The 22,723-nt window shown below is 38.3% G+C and overlaps 1 protein-coding gene across 2 annotated transcripts; it reads right to left on the bottom strand.

The window, feature by feature from the left end:
• Window positions 1-7,461: 7,461 nt before the first annotated feature.
• tm6sf2b (transmembrane 6 superfamily member 2b) lies at window positions 7,462-21,410 on the bottom strand. 2 transcript variants are annotated; one of them, XM_044043426.1, is made up of 11 exons: window positions 21,361-21,410; window positions 20,951-21,068; window positions 18,305-18,408; window positions 16,248-16,345; window positions 15,942-16,045; window positions 14,531-14,613; window positions 14,071-14,195; window positions 13,649-13,750; window positions 11,982-12,074; window positions 8,957-9,076; window positions 7,462-7,897 (listed from the first exon to the last, which is right to left on the bottom strand). In XM_044043426.1, the coding sequence occupies exons 2-11, from the start codon at window positions 21,028-21,030 to the stop codon at window positions 7,649-7,651; spliced, it is 1,158 nt and encodes a 385-aa protein (XP_043899361.1). In that variant the 5' UTR covers window positions 21,031-21,068; window positions 21,361-21,410; the 3' UTR covers window positions 7,462-7,648. The 2 variants fall into 2 exon arrangements, with proteins under 2 accessions (XP_043899361.1, XP_043899362.1); XM_044043427.1 differs by lacking the exons at window positions 7,462-7,897; window positions 8,957-9,076 and adding an exon at window positions 9,095-9,318.
• Between the last annotated feature and the right edge of the window lie 1,313 nt (window positions 21,411-22,723).

Here is a 22,723-nt window from a genome sequence, read left to right as displayed (position 1 = left end):
TGTATTCTTTGTATAAGACTACAGAACAGGAGAGAGATTATCCTTCCAAAAACATTATATATATATATTATATAATATAATATAGACTGCAGGCAACTGGAACCTGGGAAGGAGGTCAACTTCTCAAATTAAATGCATGAATAAGAATCAAGAATAACCCTGGGCCTGAGAGTTTGAAGACATGAAAGTAAAGAGTGTGAAAGCAGAATCAAAGACATCAGTAAAGATAAAAGTGTAATTTATAGATGCATCAGGAGTCAGTTTTTGTTAAACAGAATAGGTTAAACAGATTGTTGTCTCACTGATTAATGCAGATGTTATCCCTAGATTTGCATGTTCATAACACACTTAAACATACTGATTGAGGAGAATTGGAGTCATGCAGACACATACTTGGCCTTTTGACTGTATTTAGACTTACACTAAAGTAACATGCAGAGACGTGATGTGGCTTATTGGTTAGTATTACTTAGTTACCCCGAGATAAGAAACGTCATCTTTCATTTTATGCACAGGATCTCCAGAAATAAGTGTCATTCAGAGTTAACCCAGAGTTTAGCTCAATCGTGAAGGTGGTAGACTCATACTCTATGATTTATACTTTTACACTAGCAGTGTAGGAAAACATTTGGACACACTCCTTCATAGTGTACTTTATCTATATTTCAGTATTAATCTGCAATAATAAAGAAAAATCATTGAATGAGAAGGTGACTGTTATTCTTAACCTTTATTCTAGGAGACCAGGCCTAAAAATGATTCACAAACTATGTAATAAGTAGATATAGTTTTTAAGAATGATTTATAATTTGTTTTGTATTGCAGCAATACTTAAATTGAAGCTGGATCATCTATTACATGCAGATAGCATGATAGCAGATATTGGTGAAGTGGAGGAAGGTGACCAAAGATTAAATGGTCTGTTACCTTCAAAATAAAAATACTATGGATTTAAAGACATAACATAAGTGCACTACTCAACAAAGCATATACCATTAATCTTTTTAGATATTTCAATGCAGAAATCTTACATATTGTGTCTTTAACATGCACCAAAACATCTCTTCAAAAGGTATTTCCTTTTAAAACAAAAGGAAGCTGCAGAGCTGAGCAGAGATGTGTAGCAGAAATCTCCTGTGACTCCCATCATGGGATTACAAAGCTGTTTGGAGCAGCCGTGTTTGATTTAAAGCCTCTGTCATAGTCACAGAATGCACCGCTAGCATGTGCGAGCAGGGGTGATGCCTCACTTCAGCGTGAAGAGCTGCTGAGCGAGTGAATTAAATAGACTGCCCCTGTCGTTCTGCATGTGTGTGTGTGTCTGTCTGTTTGTGAGCTGGTGTATTGCACAGCGAAGTACAGGGGATAATTGCTGATGAGTGAGCTACTGTTATTGATGGAGTAGGCACAGAGAGAGGGGTCACGCTGCTGTTTTAAAAAGCTTTATCTGACCACATAAATAGCCCCATTTATCTCTGTCAGTGGAAGGCTGTTTGGTCATGTGAATGGCTGACCTGCGTCAAATATCATCATTACTGAAAAGGTGTGGCAGACACAATTACACTGTATGGTGTGCTGGTAAACTGCTTCGTTTTATACAACCAGTAGTTCTCACTGTAGAGGGTTTAATTGAAACTAGATGCTACAGTAACGTTCACTTTCATGGTTCTTAGAAAAGGGACCAAAGAATAGGACTCGGATGGGTAATCTTTATGAATTTTAGATATTTCTCATGTCTTTCAAATTTAAAATTGTTCGGCCAAACCTCGGCTATGGGATTGTGTATCCACCTTTTTCTGTACTAGATTGTGATAGTTTTGTTGCACTGCAGTTGGGAAGACAGCTTTTTTTTTGCAGCTACAGCAAATAAGAGGAACAACCTGCCTGACGATGTGAGGAACTGCAGCTCTTAAAAGTAGCATAGAAAGTGTTTCTGCACTGATGACACTGTCGTAGAGCACAAGAATAACTTTGTCACGTGAATCTTGAATCTCAGTGCAGACAAAAACGAAATGTATGTTGTTCGCCACTTCAAAAACTGCGAGATCAGCGCTGACATTTTAAAGCGTTTTAACAAGAAATTGTACTGATATTGGGTAGGGTCATGGTGGGAAATATTTTTAGACCTAGTTCCTGTGCAATACATTTTTGCTTGCATGCTGCTTGCTCCCATTGAGAACTCCCCAGAGCTTCAGGCCGCCTGAGGCACAGGGAGAGAGAACGCAAAAGTTATTGTGAGGAAATGCAAAAGCATTGTGAGGGAACACGAAATTTTGGTCTAATTAAAAATACTACCTGGTTTCTACTGAAACAGAAATTGGTGGAAACAACCTTTTTGCCTGTTTTTGAATATGGAGATGTGTTGTATATGAATGCTTCTGCTCATTGTCTTTTGCTCTGGACGTGTCTCTCCTCCTGTTTCCTCTTCATCTTTCCCCTCTTGTTCTGTCGGTGTGAGTGGGTGTGTTTGTGGGAGTGTCTGTTAGTCTTTTCCCCTGCAGGCTGCCCGGGGAAACCCCATTATTTGTTTTCCCTCCACTACCTCCAACTCACCTGCAGTAGGTTATCCTGATTAGCACCACCCACTGTTTAAAAGCCCGACCATCCTACCAGTCTTTGTCAGATTGGTTGTCCTTCATCTGACACTTGGTCTTCATGCATGTTCTAATTACTCTTTTACTCAGCCAGAGTTTCTATAAAGGTTAAATAATAATTGATTTGACTTTTCTTTTTTTTTAAATTTTCTCACAAGTGTACATCTGTGATGTCATTTATTTGTTGTTTGCTATATATCTGTGTATAAATGTGTAGTTTGACAAAGGGTACTGAGTACTGCCCCAAAAAATCCAATGAGTACAAAGTGTCAGACTGAGGCAAAAAAATTGAAGGAGAAGTCACAAAAATAAAGATATGTGCAGAAAAGAGTACTAGAAAGCTAAGGTACCTGGCAACAAAGCTGGTGTTTATTTCCTTTAGAAACATAATAAGAGGAATGGGAGCAGGTCAGGTGATTCTACTATGAGAAAGACAGGTAAGAGCAGGGTCAGAAATGACATGAAAAATAAGGCCAGACTACTGGACTGGTTGAAAAGTGAATGAAAGGACGTGACAGGTGGTCATTTCCATGTTAAACCAAACAAAAACAGAAGTCATTCATTTGATTCATTTGTAAAATCCAGTGATGGGTGCAGCAGCTCCGGGCCACCCACTCAGAGCAAACACATCAATCAGCAGAACAGAAAAAGAGGGTCAGGGAATGAAAGAGGAGAAGCATCGGGAAAGTGTTTCAGTCTGGGAACTCGGGATTAGACTGAACACAGGGTGACAGAAGCATGTCCAGTTAAACCAAGAAAGAAAAGCGGTCTGTTAACAGGGAAAGCCTGGAAATAGACACCAGCAGTGTGAGTGACAAGAGCCACTGTTGAAGTATCCATTACCTTGTGCAGCGTGTCTTTCATCATCATTGCTTCATCTCAGCTGTGGTTGCTCCAGTGTGGTTGAGTAACAAATAGCAAGAATATTGTGCTTTATCAAACCCAATATTCAATAAACGTAAAGGTCCATGTAACATCCAGGAGAGTTAATTGGCAGAAAATCAATGTAATTGTTGGAGCCACTTGTGAAACACTCTTGAGTGTATTTTGACCCATTAGCTGAGTGTTTCTGTAGCTTCTCACTTAATGGTTTTGATGTTGATTCGAGCCAGTCCCAGCTTCTGATTGGCTGGATAATTATCACTCTGCCTGTGCTTGTTAAGAGAGTTTAATTGAAGCTGTGGAGCTGGGAGAGCAGGTTTTAGTTTTGAAAAATACTCCTGATGTATTTTATTTTGTTTTTGTTCTGAGGTCTTTAAGTTTTGCATTAGAGAAAATGCTTTAGTGAGTGTTTCATTCGACTCATCTTGACTGTCAGGTTTTGTTGAAGCACGCGTCGGATACCATCTTTAACTCCACAGCTTTTGTGGCCCCTTTTTTGATGAAGTAGACAGAGCCACATTAACAGTACTTTTTCATGAGTATGTTTGTGTAAATGTAAAATCACTTTAAATTAAAACTTGCTTGGTTTTTATAGCATTAGAATTAACCTTTTATTCGTACCTTTACGAAAGGCCCTTGCTTTAGAGGGGCTGCCATCTTGAGCCAATAGTATTTGTACAGTAGCCCAAATGGACAAATGGATTATTTTGATACCCTAACCCTTACAACAGGGGGCAAATCACCTCTGTCAAAGCCATTGACACTATATAACTTCAGATTTCAGGTCAACAACTACAACTGCCAACATTCTACTTTACAGCATGCAAAGTAGAATGTTGTTATACAAACATTGCATACAACATTGTTGTTATACAGATCTTGTATAACATGCTGTAACATAGGTTGCTGTACTTGGTCTGAAGACGTGCTTGTTTGTACATTAGAAGTGCTGCTTCAGAGTTCACCTGTATACATGTTTGCGTGACATCATTGTGTGAAAAACATTGTTTTCTAATGTCACTAGATGGCACTTTTTTCACTCTGGAAATCCTCTGAGGGTGCGAGGACTCTTGGGTAATGATCTCATGAGAGACTTGGAAAAGAAACAGAATTTCACTCAATGTGCACACGCAGTGTTTTCATTGCAGACAGTTTTGAAGATTTCTCTCAGGACATGTGTGGAGCAGACACTGCCCTGCGACCACTGTTAGCACTCCTGAACATATTGTTTTTTGGTATTTTCTTTTGTCATAGAGACTGACTGACAGTCCAAGTAAGTGTCGATTGTAGCCCTGAAGTTATTGAACAGTGAATGTGTTTGCGGCACATCTAATAGGTCTGACAATATTCTGAGACTAGAAACCAATAAAGGTCCTCAGTGCTGGGTTGATTTGATTTATTTTTATTGTGAGGCATTTCAATCCAGTTTTTATTCATTGCTGTTCTATAATTCTTTCTTCTCTGAAGAATAAAGACCCCAAAATTATGTCTGTGTCCTCTGCCGTTATGTTAACTTTCGCCAGGTTACACTACATTGTGTTACTTTGATAAAAAGGTCAAAGTGCAATGAATAATAAATTCATTTTTTCAGGGAACGAGCAAGTTTGGATACAACTTAGGGACTGGAAACATCCAGATGTGACTCCAGATGTGTTTGGTTCTAACTAATGAGTGTTCTAACTATAAACTGTATTATTGGCGAAGACTTTTGGATGGCGTTCATCTTTGACTAAGATGATCTTTTCTAAAGGAATAGTTGCTTATCCGTCTGTTGTCACACACAAACACTGATACACACACACAAAGCTAATGCCATACACACATGGTTTAAAATTGCTGTCTGTCAGAGGCTGCTTGATTTTGCTCCGCTGCTGTGTCACATGTAAATTGTAAATAAAGCTTTTGCCACGCGAAGCTGAAATCTTCCCCTCTGTCAATTCTTTTCTCCACAAAAATGTTTGCAATCTCAGTTCAAACTATTTATAGTCAAGCCATTCTACTGGAAATGAGAAATAGCTTTTTCTGGGTTTTTGGGGAGGATGTGGCCAATAGACTCATCAATCAGGTCACCTACTTATATTAATGACCTCAAATTCCATTGTCACCTTAAGTTTCTTTCTTTCTTTAAATTAAAAGATAAAAATGATAAATAGACACAAACGACCAAAGCAAGTGGTGTGTGTCCCCCTCTTTTGCCGTGACAAATGACAGTACTATCATAACTAATTCGTTTTCTAATGTTACTTGTAGAAAGTTGCAGCAATCTTTGCTGGTCCACCAGAGTCAGCAATAAATCAGCTTAGCAAATTGTAAATGTAAGCATTATTCTTAAGTCTCTGTATTTATATTGTTGTTGATGTGTGTTTTCATTGCATTTTTATAAACAACACATTCTACTATACTGTATTATGCTGCTTTCATCTTCTCTCTGCTCCGACTAATACACAAGCTGAACAGAGAGGCCTCGTTATGTCATTCACCGGGCTGTTTGTGTCCACCTTCTCACATTTAGTCACACTCTATTACCACTTAACAACTTCAGCAAAGAAGAGTGCCGCTCGTTTTCATCTGAGGTTGAACGCGCGGGAGAGTCTTGCAGGTATTTTCATCAACTCCCCTTCATCTGCTGTCTAATGAAAGTGCAAACTCAATCGTGTGCATCTGTTTTCATACGACATCCTGAAAAATAGCACGACAGATGTCTGAGAGGGAAAAGGTGCTTTATGAACAAAGTGTCTTTGAACCACAATATGAATCGTAAAATAAAATGGACCTGGTTTCAGGTTTGGACGGTTTAGATATTTATTAATTTATATGAGATATTTATTATAAAACAAGTGTTTCTTATGTAATACTTAAAAAGAAGTTACATTAACACAACTAGAACACCAAAATGTGTTCATATAAAATGAAGCTATAAAAATTGTATTGTTGTTTTATTGTTTTAAATAATATTTAATTAATAAAAACCCTTAGTCCTCATCATACATATCAAAGATTAATTGTTTTTTTTAAATGTTTTAACCCTTAACTTGCCAAGTTTTTGTCACGATGCATCATAAATTGTGACGTGAACGGGTTTCAGTGAACACATGTTAGTGTGAGTATTTTGGTTAATGTTGTTTACAATAGACTCGAAATAAACAAATAAAAATGCAAATATTGTCGAAATTAAAAACACAAAAATGTGTGTTTTTAAGGGTTAAATAACAAAAAATAACAAATACATTTACGCCGTGGAATCATATTTGGTTTTTATAAAGACTGCGTATATTACTCTCATATCTTCTGCACTGTTTGAACTGACAGTGATTAGTGCAGATCATAGGCTGTTACACTGTTAGTGATGGCATCTGCCAACATTCTAGTGCCGCATTCCACACAAATATAACCATGACAGCATGTTGTTTCAGCTGTCACTGGGATGTTTCCGTAAGGCCCATGTAATGGAAGGGTTCAGTCATTTTAAGGATCTTACTGTTCATTCATCTCCCCTTTGTCTTTGAACGGAATCAAGAAAATGTTCAGTAAACTCTAAACAGTGTTGGACCTTTGTTTGAGTCGTGTGTCTTCCATATGACCTCTGTGACACGACAGGTACGGGTACGACCTTGAGGGGTTCGCACTTACTTGTTATTTGTTGTTTTTGGTACTTTTTTGGAAATATTGTTCTCCTGTATATATGACCTGAGTGCGTAGAAAATGAAACAAATAATAAAAAGAAGAAGAAGAACTTAGTAATTAGAGTCACTTTATTGCTTGCTCCATTTTAATCTAATTTCACTACACAAGTGTGTGAAGTATATGTGAGAAAGAGGAGGATGATGAGAGAGCAAATTACTCTTATTGGGAAGAAACATGGTCTAATTCATCAGTACTGATGTAGAGTAGCATAAGCCCATGGGTTTCATCCTCTGTGGATCCTGAATTACCTGAAAAGATCCACAATAGTCGATTGAAACATCACCATTACATTACAAAGCCATTGTGCTGCAAACCATGTTTATTGACCAGTCAGCTGTTTCGGTGCATGACATTAAGAAAGACAAACACATACATAACAATTAAATCCAAAGATGTCGAGCAAGACAGCGTTACATTTTGGCATTTTGAAACACGGTAATAAAACAGCTCTCCATTAATTACCAATTAACTCCAAAGGTCAGTGAAGATTACATTTTTTTAAATTTGTCTTTGTACTTGGTATCTTTCTCCTCACTGTTTGGTAAACCCGTTTGCCCAGGAAACTGATTGATCTTAAGGAAGAAATAGGGATTACTATGAACCCGCAGGGCCACCAGGATGGGAGTGGCAGTGTAGAGCAGATTAGCTGTCAGAACACACCAGAAAACATCATTTGGTATATGAAATGGAGCTGTGGTACGAGGATGCAGGGACCCGCCGATATGAGCCCACTGGCACTGAAAGCAATAAGAGGGGAAAAAAACATCAGTGCATCAGTGCAGATTACACTGGCATCACAGAATACTGTATATTATATCTATCACCACTGACGCTTCCACTGTTTCAATCGTCAAGTCATTTTATAGCCTAATGTAATGATTCTCATTCTGCCACAGCCCCCTGATGGGCCGTGAAGGTAATGCAGGTAAACCGCATGAGATTACAACAACAACATAATAGAAAGGATTTTATGTTTGAGTTGAGTCAATAATAAGCTTCAAATCATTTTTAGATGTTAAGGATTCATCTTTTTTTTCTTTTTTTACACCAAAGCCACTTATTTTAACCATAAAGGGCCAGAAACAGAGTACTTTTACTCACAGGACACTTACTTACCATTTACTGCATGTTACAATAGTGCAGTTGTACATGAACACCAGATTTTGCGTGTTGAATTTGAACAGTATATAACATGTGTAAAGTAACCCTGTAAGTTAATTACCCTTGCTATTTTTAATTGTGCACCTTGAAAGTAGGTATAAATTAAACAATGCTTAAGACTAATAGTTACATTCACTTACCTTTATCAAGGCAATGAGTTTCCTTAATTTGTTGGACTAAAATTTACTTAAAATGGACATTTCCTGACTGGTAAGGTTTTTGTTGGGCCTCATGAGGTTTTCAAAATTTGAACTGGGCCACAACATCCTTAACTTCAGTAAAGGCTGAAACACTCCAGAGAATGAACTTGGAGTGATGTTTTCCCCAGCAGTCATTAGTCTACACAATTGTGCAGATCAGGATCACTAACAGGTGATAAACCACTGCAGAGACATGTAAAAAAAAAGCTGGTGATTTATCAGTTAGGGAACACAGAGTCTGCACCCTCAACCTGAACACCAAAAGAAGACTTTAATCAAGGACTCAGATAAGGAGAATATAAGGAGAGGGAAAGGGATGAGTGTAACGTCAGACCTCTTTTAAGATATGAATAAAATATTCAGTTTGAGTCATACCTGGATCCTAACTACATATGTTCAAGTTTCCCTTAAGATTCTTATAAAAATGATCTAGACCTGAGTCATGGCTCCAGCGAAGAACACCGTCCAGTCTGTCATCCATGTGCAGCCAGGCTTGAGGAGACCGTAGGTAAATGCACCCAACAAGGGTAGTCCATAGAAGAACAAGTGCAGCATCTGTAAGAACCAGTATTCACCCATTAATTAAATCCTTTTTTTTTTTGCCTTCACATTTTATTTTCCAGTCTGCATTTTGCATCATAAACTGACATGAGTGAGTTGGAAATGTAGACATTATAGTTTATATTCCAGTGGGTATTCTGGACACTGTAGAAAATGGACAAAGAAAGTGCCGTAAGGCTTTTCCCTCCATCACTGTCGCTGCTGATGTCGGGCACCGGCCTGTATGAACAGCATTCCTGCAGACAATACAGCATATCTTCTTTCTCCTGTGGCCGACACAGCACTTCACCTGCTGACACTGTGACTCCTCAAAATATTACCATGGGTTCCCCATTTAAGACACGGCATAAAGGCAACACTGACAGGGCTTGAAACTTATCATGTTTGCAGTTAAGATGTAGAAGTATGAGAAGTAAATGTAACTTAGCTTCGTTGGGACTAGAGCCATGGTTCTCAAACTGTGGTACATTTACCACCATTTGTACGCGAGCTGAAATACCGTTCAACTGTATATACCAGGGTATGTGATCAGAGTGGAGCTGATTGATTCTGACTGGAGTGTGCAGAAAATGAAACAAGTAACAAGAAAATTATAATTAATGAAATAATAATAATAATCAGAGTCACCTTATCTTTCATTACATCTTAATCTAATCTCACTATACCTGTGTGTGAAGTATTTGTGAGGAAGAGGAGAATGGTGCGAGACCAAATTATCTTATTGGGAATAAATCTGCTTCCTGTGAACAGTGTGGCCTATTTACACCACTGTATTTTAACGTTGGTGATAATGGTGCACTTCGAGAGCTCAATATTTTCTCAGGTGCTACTTGGAATAAAAAGTTTGTACTCGAACCCTTAAAGCTGTAGTGCATGATGTATGGTATTTTTTGTTGTTGATGATGTCACAATGTAATTATTTGTATGCCGCGTCCTCCAACTGAAAATAGGCTATTTCAAGCAGAACTGTCAGGTCTGATTGAGGGAGCAGGTAAGAAGCATTTATCCAGTCAAACTGCTGAACGACTGTGTTTTTCCAGGAGTAGAACTCACCTCTGAGGCTTTTCATTGGTGCCTCTTTCTTGCTTTTAGTAATACACTAACCTATTAGCAGCCATCTGTCTTGACATACAACAAATCACTTCCTGTGTGCAGCGCAGGAATGCTGACACGGCGATACTGAGAAACACAGAGAGAGAGAGTCGTGTGGAGCTGATAGATGTCACCAGCATTGTGTGAACTCATTTGACAATGGTTTGACGTTTGTTTATATTTATCCAATCCAAAACGCCAGTGATTACGGAATTTGATAGAAATGAAAACGACAAAGCTGGTGGTGCCGCAAGACTTTTGCACAGTATTGACAACCGACTTCCTACATGTCTGTGCTGCCAGGCCTTTATTACTACTTCTTTCAAAAAGGCATTTTCTTACTCTGCCCCTTCCACGTTTCAACAGGATCTGAAGTTGTCCAGGTTGATTCCATTGGGGGACTTGAGGGCATTTGAAAAATCTCTGGAAACTTGTTCCTGTTCTTAGCGTTTTAATCCGCTCCGCTTGGCACTTTGATTTTATTGTACTGTTTTGAATGTGCTTCTGTGTTTCTGTCTGTCTGAAAGAGGTCTCTCTTCAAAATGAGTCCTCATGTCTCAATGAGACTACCTGTATAAATAAATCCATCCACCCGTCCATCTTCTACCACTTTGTCCTTGCCCGGGTATGCTGCGCCAATTCCAGCTGACATAGGGCAATAGGCAGGTCACACAGTCCATCGCAGGGCCACACATAGAGACAAACATCCATTCACACCTACGCTCAATTTAGAGTGTCCAGTTTGCCTAATCCCCAAATCTGCATGACTTTGGACTGTGGGTGAAAACATGCAAACTCCATGCGGAAAGGCCCTTCTTTCAACCAGATCACGAACCTGGGTCTTCTTGCTGCAAAGGCAAGAGTGCTAACTTCTAAACCAAACTGTATTAATATATGATAACCACTGTGCCCTAACTCAATACTAGCACATCATTTTCTCATCATGTTTTGTCATGTTTTGAATATTATTGTAAAATGAAATGAAAGTAGTGGACAAGAACATGGACACTCTCATTTCACGATCTCAAATCGGTTCCAAGGTGCCATGCAACAGAAAATGATTACTTTGACACAAGTGCCATTATAGAAACTGCCCTGACCTTCAACTCCTACTTTATAAAAGAGAAAATTATACCGCTGAACCATTTCTATTCATTCTTAGTCTGAGGTCCCCTTTAATTCTGTAGCTCTGTCCCATATTGTCCGTCACCGTCACTGAAATTAGAGGTTAGATACCACAGAAACAGTTATGCTATGCTACACAGACACACACACACACACACACACACACTCCTCCCACCCAGTGAGATGCTGATGGTGGGCTTTGGGCGAGGGATTAGCTTATCAAGTTCTCAGCATGAGGTTCGTCTGTCTGATCAATGACTCACAATTGTGCCTGGACTTCCGCCGAACAATGTCTTTGGATAACCTATTGACAAAGCTGTGCACCCACACAAAAAAAACACAACAGAACCTCCAGCCGTTCAGAGGAAGGAAACAAAAATGGAGGGCAGACCCACAGCCGCCCACAATAACAATCTGTTATCTCTCTTAACCAAATGAATGAGAGAGACAAAGATGCACTGGCCCCCTCACCCCACGCTGTAATGGTGAAAAATGACTCCTTAATGCGTGCTCAAAGAAAGGAGGAGATAAGAGCAAGCTTCCTGCACCTTTACAGAGATAACCATTGTGTGGTTGGTTATTTAAAACGGGCTGGATAGGGGCTATCAGCTGCTGTTGGGGGGGGAGACAGAGAAGCTGAGTGCAGAGACAGACAGAGGAAGAGAGAGGGAGAAGCACCCACCATGACCTTTGGGAAGCCCACAGGATCCTTCAGGTAGGGTTCATAATCTGTCAGGTAGACAGAACAGGCCTCGAGTGGAGAGTCCAGAACCACCTACGGGTGGGTGGGGGGGACAAAATGACATAAATATCTCAAGTACACAGCATTGAAAAAGCTTCATATTTGTTGCTCTAGAATTATAGATTATCTAATTATTTCTCAATGTCTTTATTAGAATACAGCATACAATAGGTATAATGTATGCAGTATTAAAATGAACTGCTTCGATGAGTAGTTTATATACACTTGAACAGTAGCATGACCCTGTCTCACCTGGAGTGGAACCCTAATTAATGTCATTGGTAACACCTGTGTTCCTCGCACTTGTTCTCATTTAAAATAATGGTAACACGTTAGATTAGGGAACACATATTCACCTTATTAGCATGCAAATGAGTAATATATTGGCTCTTCTTAATTAGATGAAGTACTTATTGCTTATTAGTAGTAAATAAGGAAGTTGTTGTATATGAATTGCGATCTCAATATGCTTTGCTTAGTATGGACTTTATAAGGTGGTAGCGAAGTGTTATACAGTGTTAGAGCCATATATAAATAGTATTATTTATTTATTTATTTATTATTATATAATTCAGTAATTAAAAATAATTTATTATTCACTTTTATTTTGTGGCATCTGGTCATATTTAGCACTTAAAAAATGTTTGAATTTTGGGAACAGGGAATTGAACCCACAACCTTCCAGTTGAAAGACAATTCACCCTACCACTAGTTTTTCGTAACTTAAGTACATTTTTTATCAGAGAATAACTTAAGTACAATAAATGTCATATACTTTAAGTAACCTTTTATTGAAGTAATGTTTAAAGGTGACTTCTGCTTCTACTAAAGTCACTTTCTGGTAAGATATTTGTACTTTTACTTAAGTAGCCCTTTAAGGTACTTTATACTTGATTGGTATAAGGTGGTCTCATGCATACCTGTTGGTTGTAATAAGTGGATATTTGAGTTACTGTTGCGTTTCTATTATGTCAAACCAGAAGCGCCACTCACTGGATATTCAGACCATTCTGTGTGGTTTTGTGTGAAAATCCCAGACCAATCCCAGATTATTATTATTAACGTCTACATTTCTACATGCCAAAATGCACTCGTGTCACTGCCGTGTGATTGGCTGATTAGATATATACATTATATAAGCGTACCTAAAGAAGTGGCCAGTGAGTGATAAGTAAAGTAAGATCCTGAATGTGGTTACGGACATCACGCTCCCACTGAGAGTTAGAGAAGATCAATATTACATGGAAGGAGCTTCATGTATCATGTGGTCATGACAGAGGTGTCTAATCATTGAACTCTTATAGTCCCAAATGTCAAACTATTCTCCCAAATGACTTGTTAGTTAAAGAAACAGTTTCATACTTACACAGTATTCATACACTGTTCAGTTTTGCTTTGTGGGCTTTCAAGTCAGATTCTTTTACAGAAAATAAGCATTCCCATGAGGTCAATAAGTTGAACTCGCTCCTTGTAAAGGCAAAAATAACACATTCTCTGTGAATCCTCGACACTCTCTGGACAAGGAGTGTTTCTTTTTCCTTTTTTTCTTTGTGCCATGAAAGCCCTGCATGAACATTGTCCATCACATAAATATGATGCACTCTCACCAAACCCCTGAGGATAGTGAAGGCCATTGCAACCAGGAGAAGCAGCACCAGGATCAGGTCCAGAGGGCGCCAGATCAGTTTCATGCTCTGAGCATGCTGAGCCTGTGGGGACACGTCAAGACAATGTACAGTACATCGCTGGTTAGTCAAGGCCTCAGTTTCCTTTTAATGAGATCTGTGTTTCTGTGGAGTTTCTGTAGAGTAAGACGCTTGTGTCATACAGAAAGGAGAGTTTTCGTCCTTCAAGTCTGCAATAACAGTTTTTTTAGTCAAGGATAAAAAATTATATGATACATAAAATGTCATAAAATGATAAATGAATTGATCACTGTAAATTAGAGTATACTATACAGAAAAAACACATTCAGCAAACACTACTTCAGGTTCAGATCGAGGTCTAACCACGAATGCGTCAGACTTGCATTGTATCCACCGATGAGTGGTTTGTCCTTGGGCCTGGTGAACAGCGTGACAGCTCCGTACACAGGCATCAACAGGAAGAGGAAGTTGAGCCAGAAAACTGGACGGATCTCTGACCCATATTTACCTGCCAGAAAGAAGAAGAAAAAGAAGTCACTGTGAACATCTAGATATAATCTAGTAATTGAATGTCCTGTTAAAACCTTCATTAGGACTCTACAGGTTTGTGAATGACTCGACAGAGAGAGAAAAGACTTCTGTATGCAGTTTGAAAAGCCAGCAACAGTTGGCGTGCGTCTGTTTTGTTCGGGAGGTTTTGACAGCAGGCTGTGCACAGAGCATGTGGGTGTTTTGTTGGCAGGCTGAACTATGACACTGATGGTTCGCGGCAGTGCAGATGTTCACACAATCAAGCTCATCATCACAGGACTAGAAGACGAGGGAATAGAAGAAGAGGCTCACCTGTCACAATCCCGACAAGGAACACGCTCATGTTGGCGCACAAAGAGCCAGCCCAGAGCAGGCCGACGTTACGGTATGCTTTCCTGGGACGGAAAACAAAAATACAATGAGTGATCATACTAGTGTTGGAAAGGTAGGAGAAATATACTGTATCTAAGATTTTCTTAGCTGAGTTTAGCCTGGATACACTTAAAGTAATATTACATTCAAGATTCATTCATTTTTTTTGATCTCCCTGAACAGAAATGATCTCTGTCTTACATTTTGAAATGGGCCCCGTGAATCAAAACTATCAGACCTGACTGAGGCAGCATTTATGTGTATGCAGCAGCAGTGCAGGGTTCATCCTGTCATCCTGGTTTTTTCAGCAGTAGAATTCACTTCTGCAACTTTCCGTGGGCATTTCTGTGTGTTTTCAGTCATACGTAAACCCGTCTGAAGCCCCTCTCACTCCACTAGCGCAAAGTTGCTGTTGCCTCTGTCTGTCCAGACATAACACAAATCAGTTCCTGTGTGCATGACAGGACTGTCGACTAATTTAACTGCTTCAGAAACAATCAAGGCAGCCACAGCCTGATTTTAGACGTTCATCATGACAGTATGACTTCTATCGGAGGAAGCGAGGAAGAAGTCTGACCGAGCGAGGGGCCACGCATAAGTCAACATTGGCCTGCAAAATGGATGCTGACTGCCGTGGTTACAGGTTACCAAAACATTTTTAAGTCACTCAAAGACTCAAACATATAGGGGTGAGCCAAAAGTAAAATTCTTGACTTTCCATTTAACGATGTAAGTTATAATCCAGGCAGCCTGCCAGTTCTTTTATCCACATTCCAATAGAGACTATGGCCATATTTTTCTATAATAGCTCACTTATCCCTCTGGCTTGTAAAAGTCCAAATTCAATTAGCAACAAATGCTGCCAAGTCGCAACCAAGTCTTCAGGGTATATTTCCAGTAAACATAATTTGGCTTGTGAAAGTATTTCCTTTCCAGTTTAGAGGCTTATATATTCAACCACATTCTTCCAGATTCCCTGAAGCTGTGTACAGCAGCAGATAAGCTCAATCTTTTTCTTTTTTGCACTTCCTACAAACACAGTCAGATAGTGTATTATAGACATGTGCCTATAAAAAGCCATTGCTAAATGAGCTTCACTAATATCTGCCTATGTATGCATTCTCTGTGCCTTTAAAAAAATAAAACAATTAACAAAAGCCCATAAAACAACCCTCAGATGCTTCATCTTATTTACTGTTTCAGTACTGTTTAATTGCCTTCTGTTTCTTTCTTATGGTGGTCATTGCTAGTTATCTGTGCAATCGTTTACATGCAGGTATTTTTATTTATTATTTTTTTGCATAAGATAAGTGAGTACGACGTGAGTGGACCCAACTCTACCTTCACCCACCTGTCTGTTATCCTGCTGATCATCACCAGGTACATGATAAAGTGCACTATCCCGTCCCAGTAGCACATCATGATGCCATAGGCTGTTCCCAGATAGGGTTCTCCCTGAAGAAGCACATTACATGAATTCATACTGTACGCATTTGATTCATAGCTGTGTGTGACACACATGGCCTAAAACTGTCTTTGCTGTTGCCTGTGTCATCTTTCAATGACATTTTTCAGTCAACTCATACAGATTTAGTATCTCTCTCTCTCAATTTCGATTTCTTTTTTTATGATTTGGCTATGACAACAAGAAACCTACTGTCTGCTGGTAGAACCTCATAAACCCAGAGAGAATGCCGTCATGTTCCAAGGCACTCGTCAGGTCAATGACACAAGTGAATGAGAATTCAGCAAAAACTGCAGAGGAGAGAAAACACTGTGTCATAATTCTTTTTAAAAATATATATTCAGTGATAAAACTTGTCACACAGAAATGCTTCAGATTTCTGGGGGGGCCAGGAAACTGTGTTAAATAGCTTCATTAACTATGAACAAACTGTGCGAGTACATAGAGCCACTGCAGTAGATGTATGGATGACCAAATATGTAGAAAAATTAAGTTGATAATATGATTCACGTAAGGAAATGATAGTTTGACAGTGCTGTTGTATGGGATTCAACCTGGATCCCCTTTTAGAGGTTGCTTCCTTTTTCACTGTTAATAACATAGATGGGGGGGTAACTCAACCAACCTACTTCCTTGCATTCGGTATACATACAGTATGTTATACGTTAATTTGATTATTAATCTATCATTTATTTTCCTTATTTGTTTGATTGACAGGGACAGTGTGCAGCTATAAGCTTGTTTTCATCTGCGGTCCATGGCCAGGAAGTGGGGAATAATGTCTAATAATGAATAAAGAAGAAGTTAACAGCTGAATAAAAAACACATTCATGAAACAAAACATCTTAAGCAATAATAATACATCACAACATTAAAACACAACACATTCATGACACAACGTATAACACAATCAGCGACATTAAAACGCAATGAACTGTGAGCATTCATTGATGTGCAAGACTGGGATGATTTGAGCCATGATTTAATCTGAGATTCAAAAGCAGCAAAGCTGTGGGACTCTCTCATATTACTGGATATTTGGACTCTAATTTGGACGAAGCAAATGTCCACAACAGTCGGAACAACTTCACAGTGAACAGCTGCACAAACCGAGGACAATAAAAGCCTCACTCTGCCGATGCCAGGACTTAAAACACTCTCATATCACACATCCTTCCTCTCTGTCCTTCACGTCTACACATGCAGACACACAATTTGTTTCTGCTGTGCACCAGTATCTCTTCAAAACCTTAAGAGCGAACAGGTTTATCCCAGACATCTAACAGGTGTTTTATGATCGCTGGCATACATGTTGTGTGTGAGTTTGTATCTTTATATGTTTTTTGGAATCCCTCAGCTCACACCAAACTCACCCTGACACGTTCTTTTCACGTGTAATTCCACATTAATTCTTTGGATGTTGTAGGAATGGGCAGTCAGTTCCTTTTGACCCCATTTCCTCCTGTTTATGTTTAATTATAATTTGCGGTATTTTCATTTCGAGAATCATCAGGTAAGATGTGTTTATTTTCTAGTTAGATTTGCCCTTTATTGCCCACATTCTGAAGCCTCTTTTTGTTCTTTGCTGTAAATAAAATGCACTTAATTGATTCAGCGGTTCTGTGGCTTTTTTTGAGTCTTGAGGACTCCTTTAGACGGTCCTTTCACTGACATGAGTCCAACACAGCTTTGCCGTCATTGTTTTCCTGCTTTTATTTACCAATAAATCAACTTGTTTGTGTTCCACTATAGCCCTCAGCATCAGCTGTGGTGGCTGTTTATTTGAAAACGCTTCAACAATTGTGCAAAACAGGGTGAAAGAAGAGAAAGATCCCATAGAAATGTTATTATTAAAAAAAGTGTGAAATGTGCACAATCTGCTGCTAACACAGTGCAATCTAAACCTCCTTATGGTCTAAATCTGGATTGTGTTGTAAAGGAGTGAGTGAGGATTCTCGTCCTGTCTTAGTGCATTCAAATAGCTGTGCCTTTTGCCTCAGGATCAATTCAGTCAAAGTAAGAGTAAGTAGAAGCATTGTGTAGGTCCTCAGCTAACACTAAGGTCGCTCATTCTTTCGAAATGTCAGCCTAAGCTTCACAAGCCTGATCAGACTAAGCAGCTTTCAACATATGAGGTGAAATCATTTTGAAAACAATTCAGGTTTTCACTCTAAGCCAGTGAGTCGTGAGTGAAAGTCCCGAACATTCTTCCTTTTTAGAAATATGTAACAACACAGTTAGGAAATTACCAAAGAATAAGGCATCTTTGGGTGGGTTGACACGTGTGATGAGGAAGTAGAAGAGAAAAACAATGACCAGCACAGCAGCACCGATCCCCAGGACCACATATGGCCTGTGAAAGCAGAGAAATGTGTTATCAGAGACAAAATAACAGCATTGTGTCCATGTTATCAACACAATCTCACCGCCAACACTCATTTTCTCCTACATTCTTTTTATTAATAAGGTTTTTTTTCATATGGAAGTTATGCCAGTCTCCTCTGCTGTGATGAATTAGCAAACAATGATAAATGTGAAGTCAGTCAGAATGATAATCACACACATGAGTTAGTACCAAAGGAAATAATGCAGAGATGTGAAGGGAGATCTGTGAGAAAGATGAGAACGGCTCCAATGAAAGAAAAGGCAGCGCTGGTTTGATTAGTTCCAGGTGAAATAGAGTTATATGAATAAAGAAAAAAGAAAGAAAATACTATGAAGTTTTAACGGCATTTCATCCCTGACCTTTTACTATCAATGAGTTTGAAGCATCACTTGCAGTGACATTTTGAAACGTTTAAAACGTTAATCTTTTTAACATTTGGCCTTATAGTTTGCAAAAGTTTTATTAACTTATTTTACTGCATCGATGGCATACATTTTTGTTCTGTTTTCATTTTTCATCTGTCTAATTCCATATATATTTTAATCCTTTTTATTGACCCTGTCCTCTATTGATTTAGCATATTTTATTCTTTCATTTAAAATCTGTTCTTCATTGTTGGTGTTTTTATTTCTTTTGTCTTATTCTCAGTTTATCAGTCACTTTGAATTGAACTAATCAGTATGAAATATGATACACAAATACACAGGAGTTTGATCGATTGATTGATTGATTGATCAGGTAAAAGTCACAGTATTTTTTTTTTATTGTATACCCTATACTACTGTATAGGCTACATTAAGTTTGTTGTTTTTTTATAATATTATTAAAGTCTCATGATTGGCCACATCATCAGATGGTGTCATTTTCATGGACAGAGCACAGTCTGCACGAGGCATAACTTAACTAATGCTGCTTTTCCACCATACATTTCCGGCACGGCACGGCACAACTCTACTCGATGTTGTATCATTTTCCATAACTATAGTACCTCCTCAACATGGGCACATCCATCATGGCATGGCAAAAAAGTACCTGGTACTACAGCTAACGGAAAGCAAAAACAAACAAAAAGCGCACTGAGTCGAGTCATGCTGGAACTGTGTAGTGGACAGTAAGATATTGAAGACATGTGCATATCCTTACGTACATGTTTATCTGTTTGTTTTAAGTTTATTTGGCTTTATTTTGGGGTTAAATATTGCAAATTGAGTGCACATTTGCACATCTGTTCCTACTTTTAAAAACCAAAAGCCCATTAAACTAGTTTGCAGCAAATGGAACGTCTGCTGTTGTATTTTGTTATGTTTTAATTCAAGTTCAGTAACAAAACTACTTAGTGCTTCACTTTGAGTATGAATGCAAATCAATGCCAACATTCTAATGTAAAAGAAGAAAAAAGTCAAGGTCACCTTACATACAGTACATGTAAACTTAAAAACAGAATAAGATAAAATAAAAGACAATAAGTTTAGGGCCCCCAAGCTTAAAGACTGGGCCAGCACTGTTACAGAGTTATGGTATTAATAATAGTGTGCACTTATATAATATATTACCACAATGATCCATTGTTAAACTCAAGTTCTCCAATATTTCATTATTGCTTAGTGGATTAAAAGCACAACTTTGCAAAGGCTTAATCAATTGTATATATAGGCCGAGGTGTGAGGAGCAGCTCACTGAGGCCACGTTAGATCAGCACTGCTCTCCGTGTTTGGTGGTCAGGTGTGCCAACAGAAAAAGATTAATGTTCCCGGTGTATCTCTCAGCAAAACAACATTACAGCCTCGGAAAACTCACACTGTGACTCCGCAGAAGGAAAACAACTGCTGTGAGTGCAAAGGGAAGCTCCCTCACTGCCTCTCCAAATCAACACTACAGGAAGATTTATGCACACAGTGCTGTTTGTTTGCAGAGTGGAAGAGAAGGAGGCATATTGTATGTCAAGAGCAATTTATCAAACTCTTTCTGTGCAGTCTGCATCGATTGTCAGAGGCTCAACATTCAGAACGAGCCGGCAAAGATATTTGCACGGGGGATAAATGTATGTCACAAATGAGCAATATCTCCTTCAAGGACAGAATGGAACATTGTACGTCACGGCTGGATCTCTTTATACAGCAGATGGTGTGCAATCATCAAAATAAATGATGGGTTAAATCATTTAGTGAGTTAATACAATGAGCTAATACATACTGAAAATTGAACTCAATGAATTAGCTGTGGTCAACATTGTTGAGGATTTATGATCCAATATGGAGAAAGAAATGCAGCTTGAATTATAAGCTTACAGTGTCCTCTAGTGGTGGTAATAATAATCATAATGACATAATACAAGAATCACTTCTTCTTTGTATATACTCGGATTTTTTTTATCATATTTTAATTTGAGTATATATATTTTTAAGTTTTATACATGGTGCCAGTGTTATTGCCAAGATTTAATAACATTGATTTAAACTTAGACTTTATGCTGTAATTCAATATAAAATCAATGAATGTTGTGACTTACTCTTGAAATTCTGGAATCGTGTTCATGGCATAAAGAATGCCCAGTGCAGAAAATGAAAATAAAAAGACAAACGTCTCCATTTCTTCCCAAATCGTTCTACCTTCTCCCTCCAGCAATGCTGAAAATACAACACAGATATGTTTTGAGTTAATAACACGATTCAAAGGATGCAAAGAGTTTTAATGTCATTCTAGTCAACACTTAACATGGCTGAAGTCCCGGTAGCAGCCAATAAGTAAACATAAATATAATAAAATATTGCAAACGGCCTCTTATTGCAGATAAATGTCTTTTTAAATGTCCTCAATGTGTTACTCAACACTGACATAAATAAAATGATCATTTTGAGTCAATATCCTGGAATAAAATGTAAATGAATTCTACAGAGAGGAGGCAGAGCAGGCTCTTACCTTCAGGCTGCACTTTCTGTGGATTAATGAAGTTACAGCTGGCTTGGCCTTCGCTGGGAAAATAATGAAGTGGAGACAAAGAAGCTTTTGGGGGGAGAGTTATGCAATTTGGTTTTGTCAGAGATTTGCATAAGTCGTATTAGGGAATAGGCCCACATTCCACTTTATTCAGCAATGCACTCTCAAGTTTTATTGAGTTTTGTTATGTGGTGCAGTCGGTCATACAATAGAATACAATACAATACAAATAAAATACAAAACAATATTAAAAGCAAGAAACAACTTTCTCTTGGCAAACCAAACATTTTCAGCTGATCATGTCTTTATCACCAAATGCAAAAATGTAATTTATGACATTTATCTCAATTATATGGTGATACAATTCTCACATATACTGTATGACTGTGTACCCAGTGCATACATAAATGAATAGATATTTGTATTGGTTGTGGAAATGCAGATATATATATGTATATACATATATGCATACATGTTTACATGTTTATACAGTATATAAAACACTGTGCAAAAGTGTAGTATGGTGTTTTTATGTGACCATTGAGGGTCTTATACTGTATATTAGAGTATTTGTCAATGAGTTTAACTCATTCCACGTGTGCATGTAATGATCATGCATGTCTTGAATAAACGTGGTGTAACAGACCTTTTCCACAGCAGATATTTCTCAACATGAAATAGTAGAACAAACACAGGTTTTACCAATAACATTAATTAGGGTTCCACTCCACATTTAAAGGGCCACTTCCCCAAAAAATATACCGTTTTTTCCCACTAATTTCCAGAGATCAATGTGTTATTCGATCATTAAACGGTGGTGGAAGTTGGGATTAGAAAAAATAAAATTGACAAAAAGTCAACGTCAATCTCCCTTCCTTTTAAAAGAAAATAAAAGCCCTACACTGCTGCTCTTTACTGTTTGTTTCTGTCAAGTTTTTACAAGTAAAAGATCTGAAAAAATCAAAGAAAGAAAGAAAGAAAGAAAACAGAACACCTGGTCAAATTTTATCCGACTGTGTAATAGAATTTGACACAGCAGCCTCATAATGATTTTAATTTTATTCTTCATTTGACCAAGTGGAGACAAAATGGGTTTAAGAGAGTCAGGGTCATGCTGTTGTTCACATATATGGTTCACACTAAAGACATTTTAACCTGTCCAATCGTTTGGGGTGTTTTTTTGGTTTTAATTTTGAAACTTCTTACAGTTTCCTTTGTTCCAATGAAGTGATTGTGAAATGATGACACTGTATGGTCATTATTGCATTGCAAAAACAACAAATTTAATGGTGGCGTTTGCACAGTAGGCTACTGTACAAAAACAGTATTCATATATCCTTTATAC

Source organism: Solea senegalensis, linkage group LG14, assembly GCF_019176455.1.
Source record: "Solea senegalensis isolate Sse05_10M linkage group LG14, IFAPA_SoseM_1, whole genome shotgun sequence".
NCBI lineage: Eukaryota > Metazoa > Chordata > Actinopteri > Pleuronectiformes > Soleidae > Solea > Solea senegalensis.
This window is presented reverse-complemented; position numbering and strand designations above follow the sequence as displayed.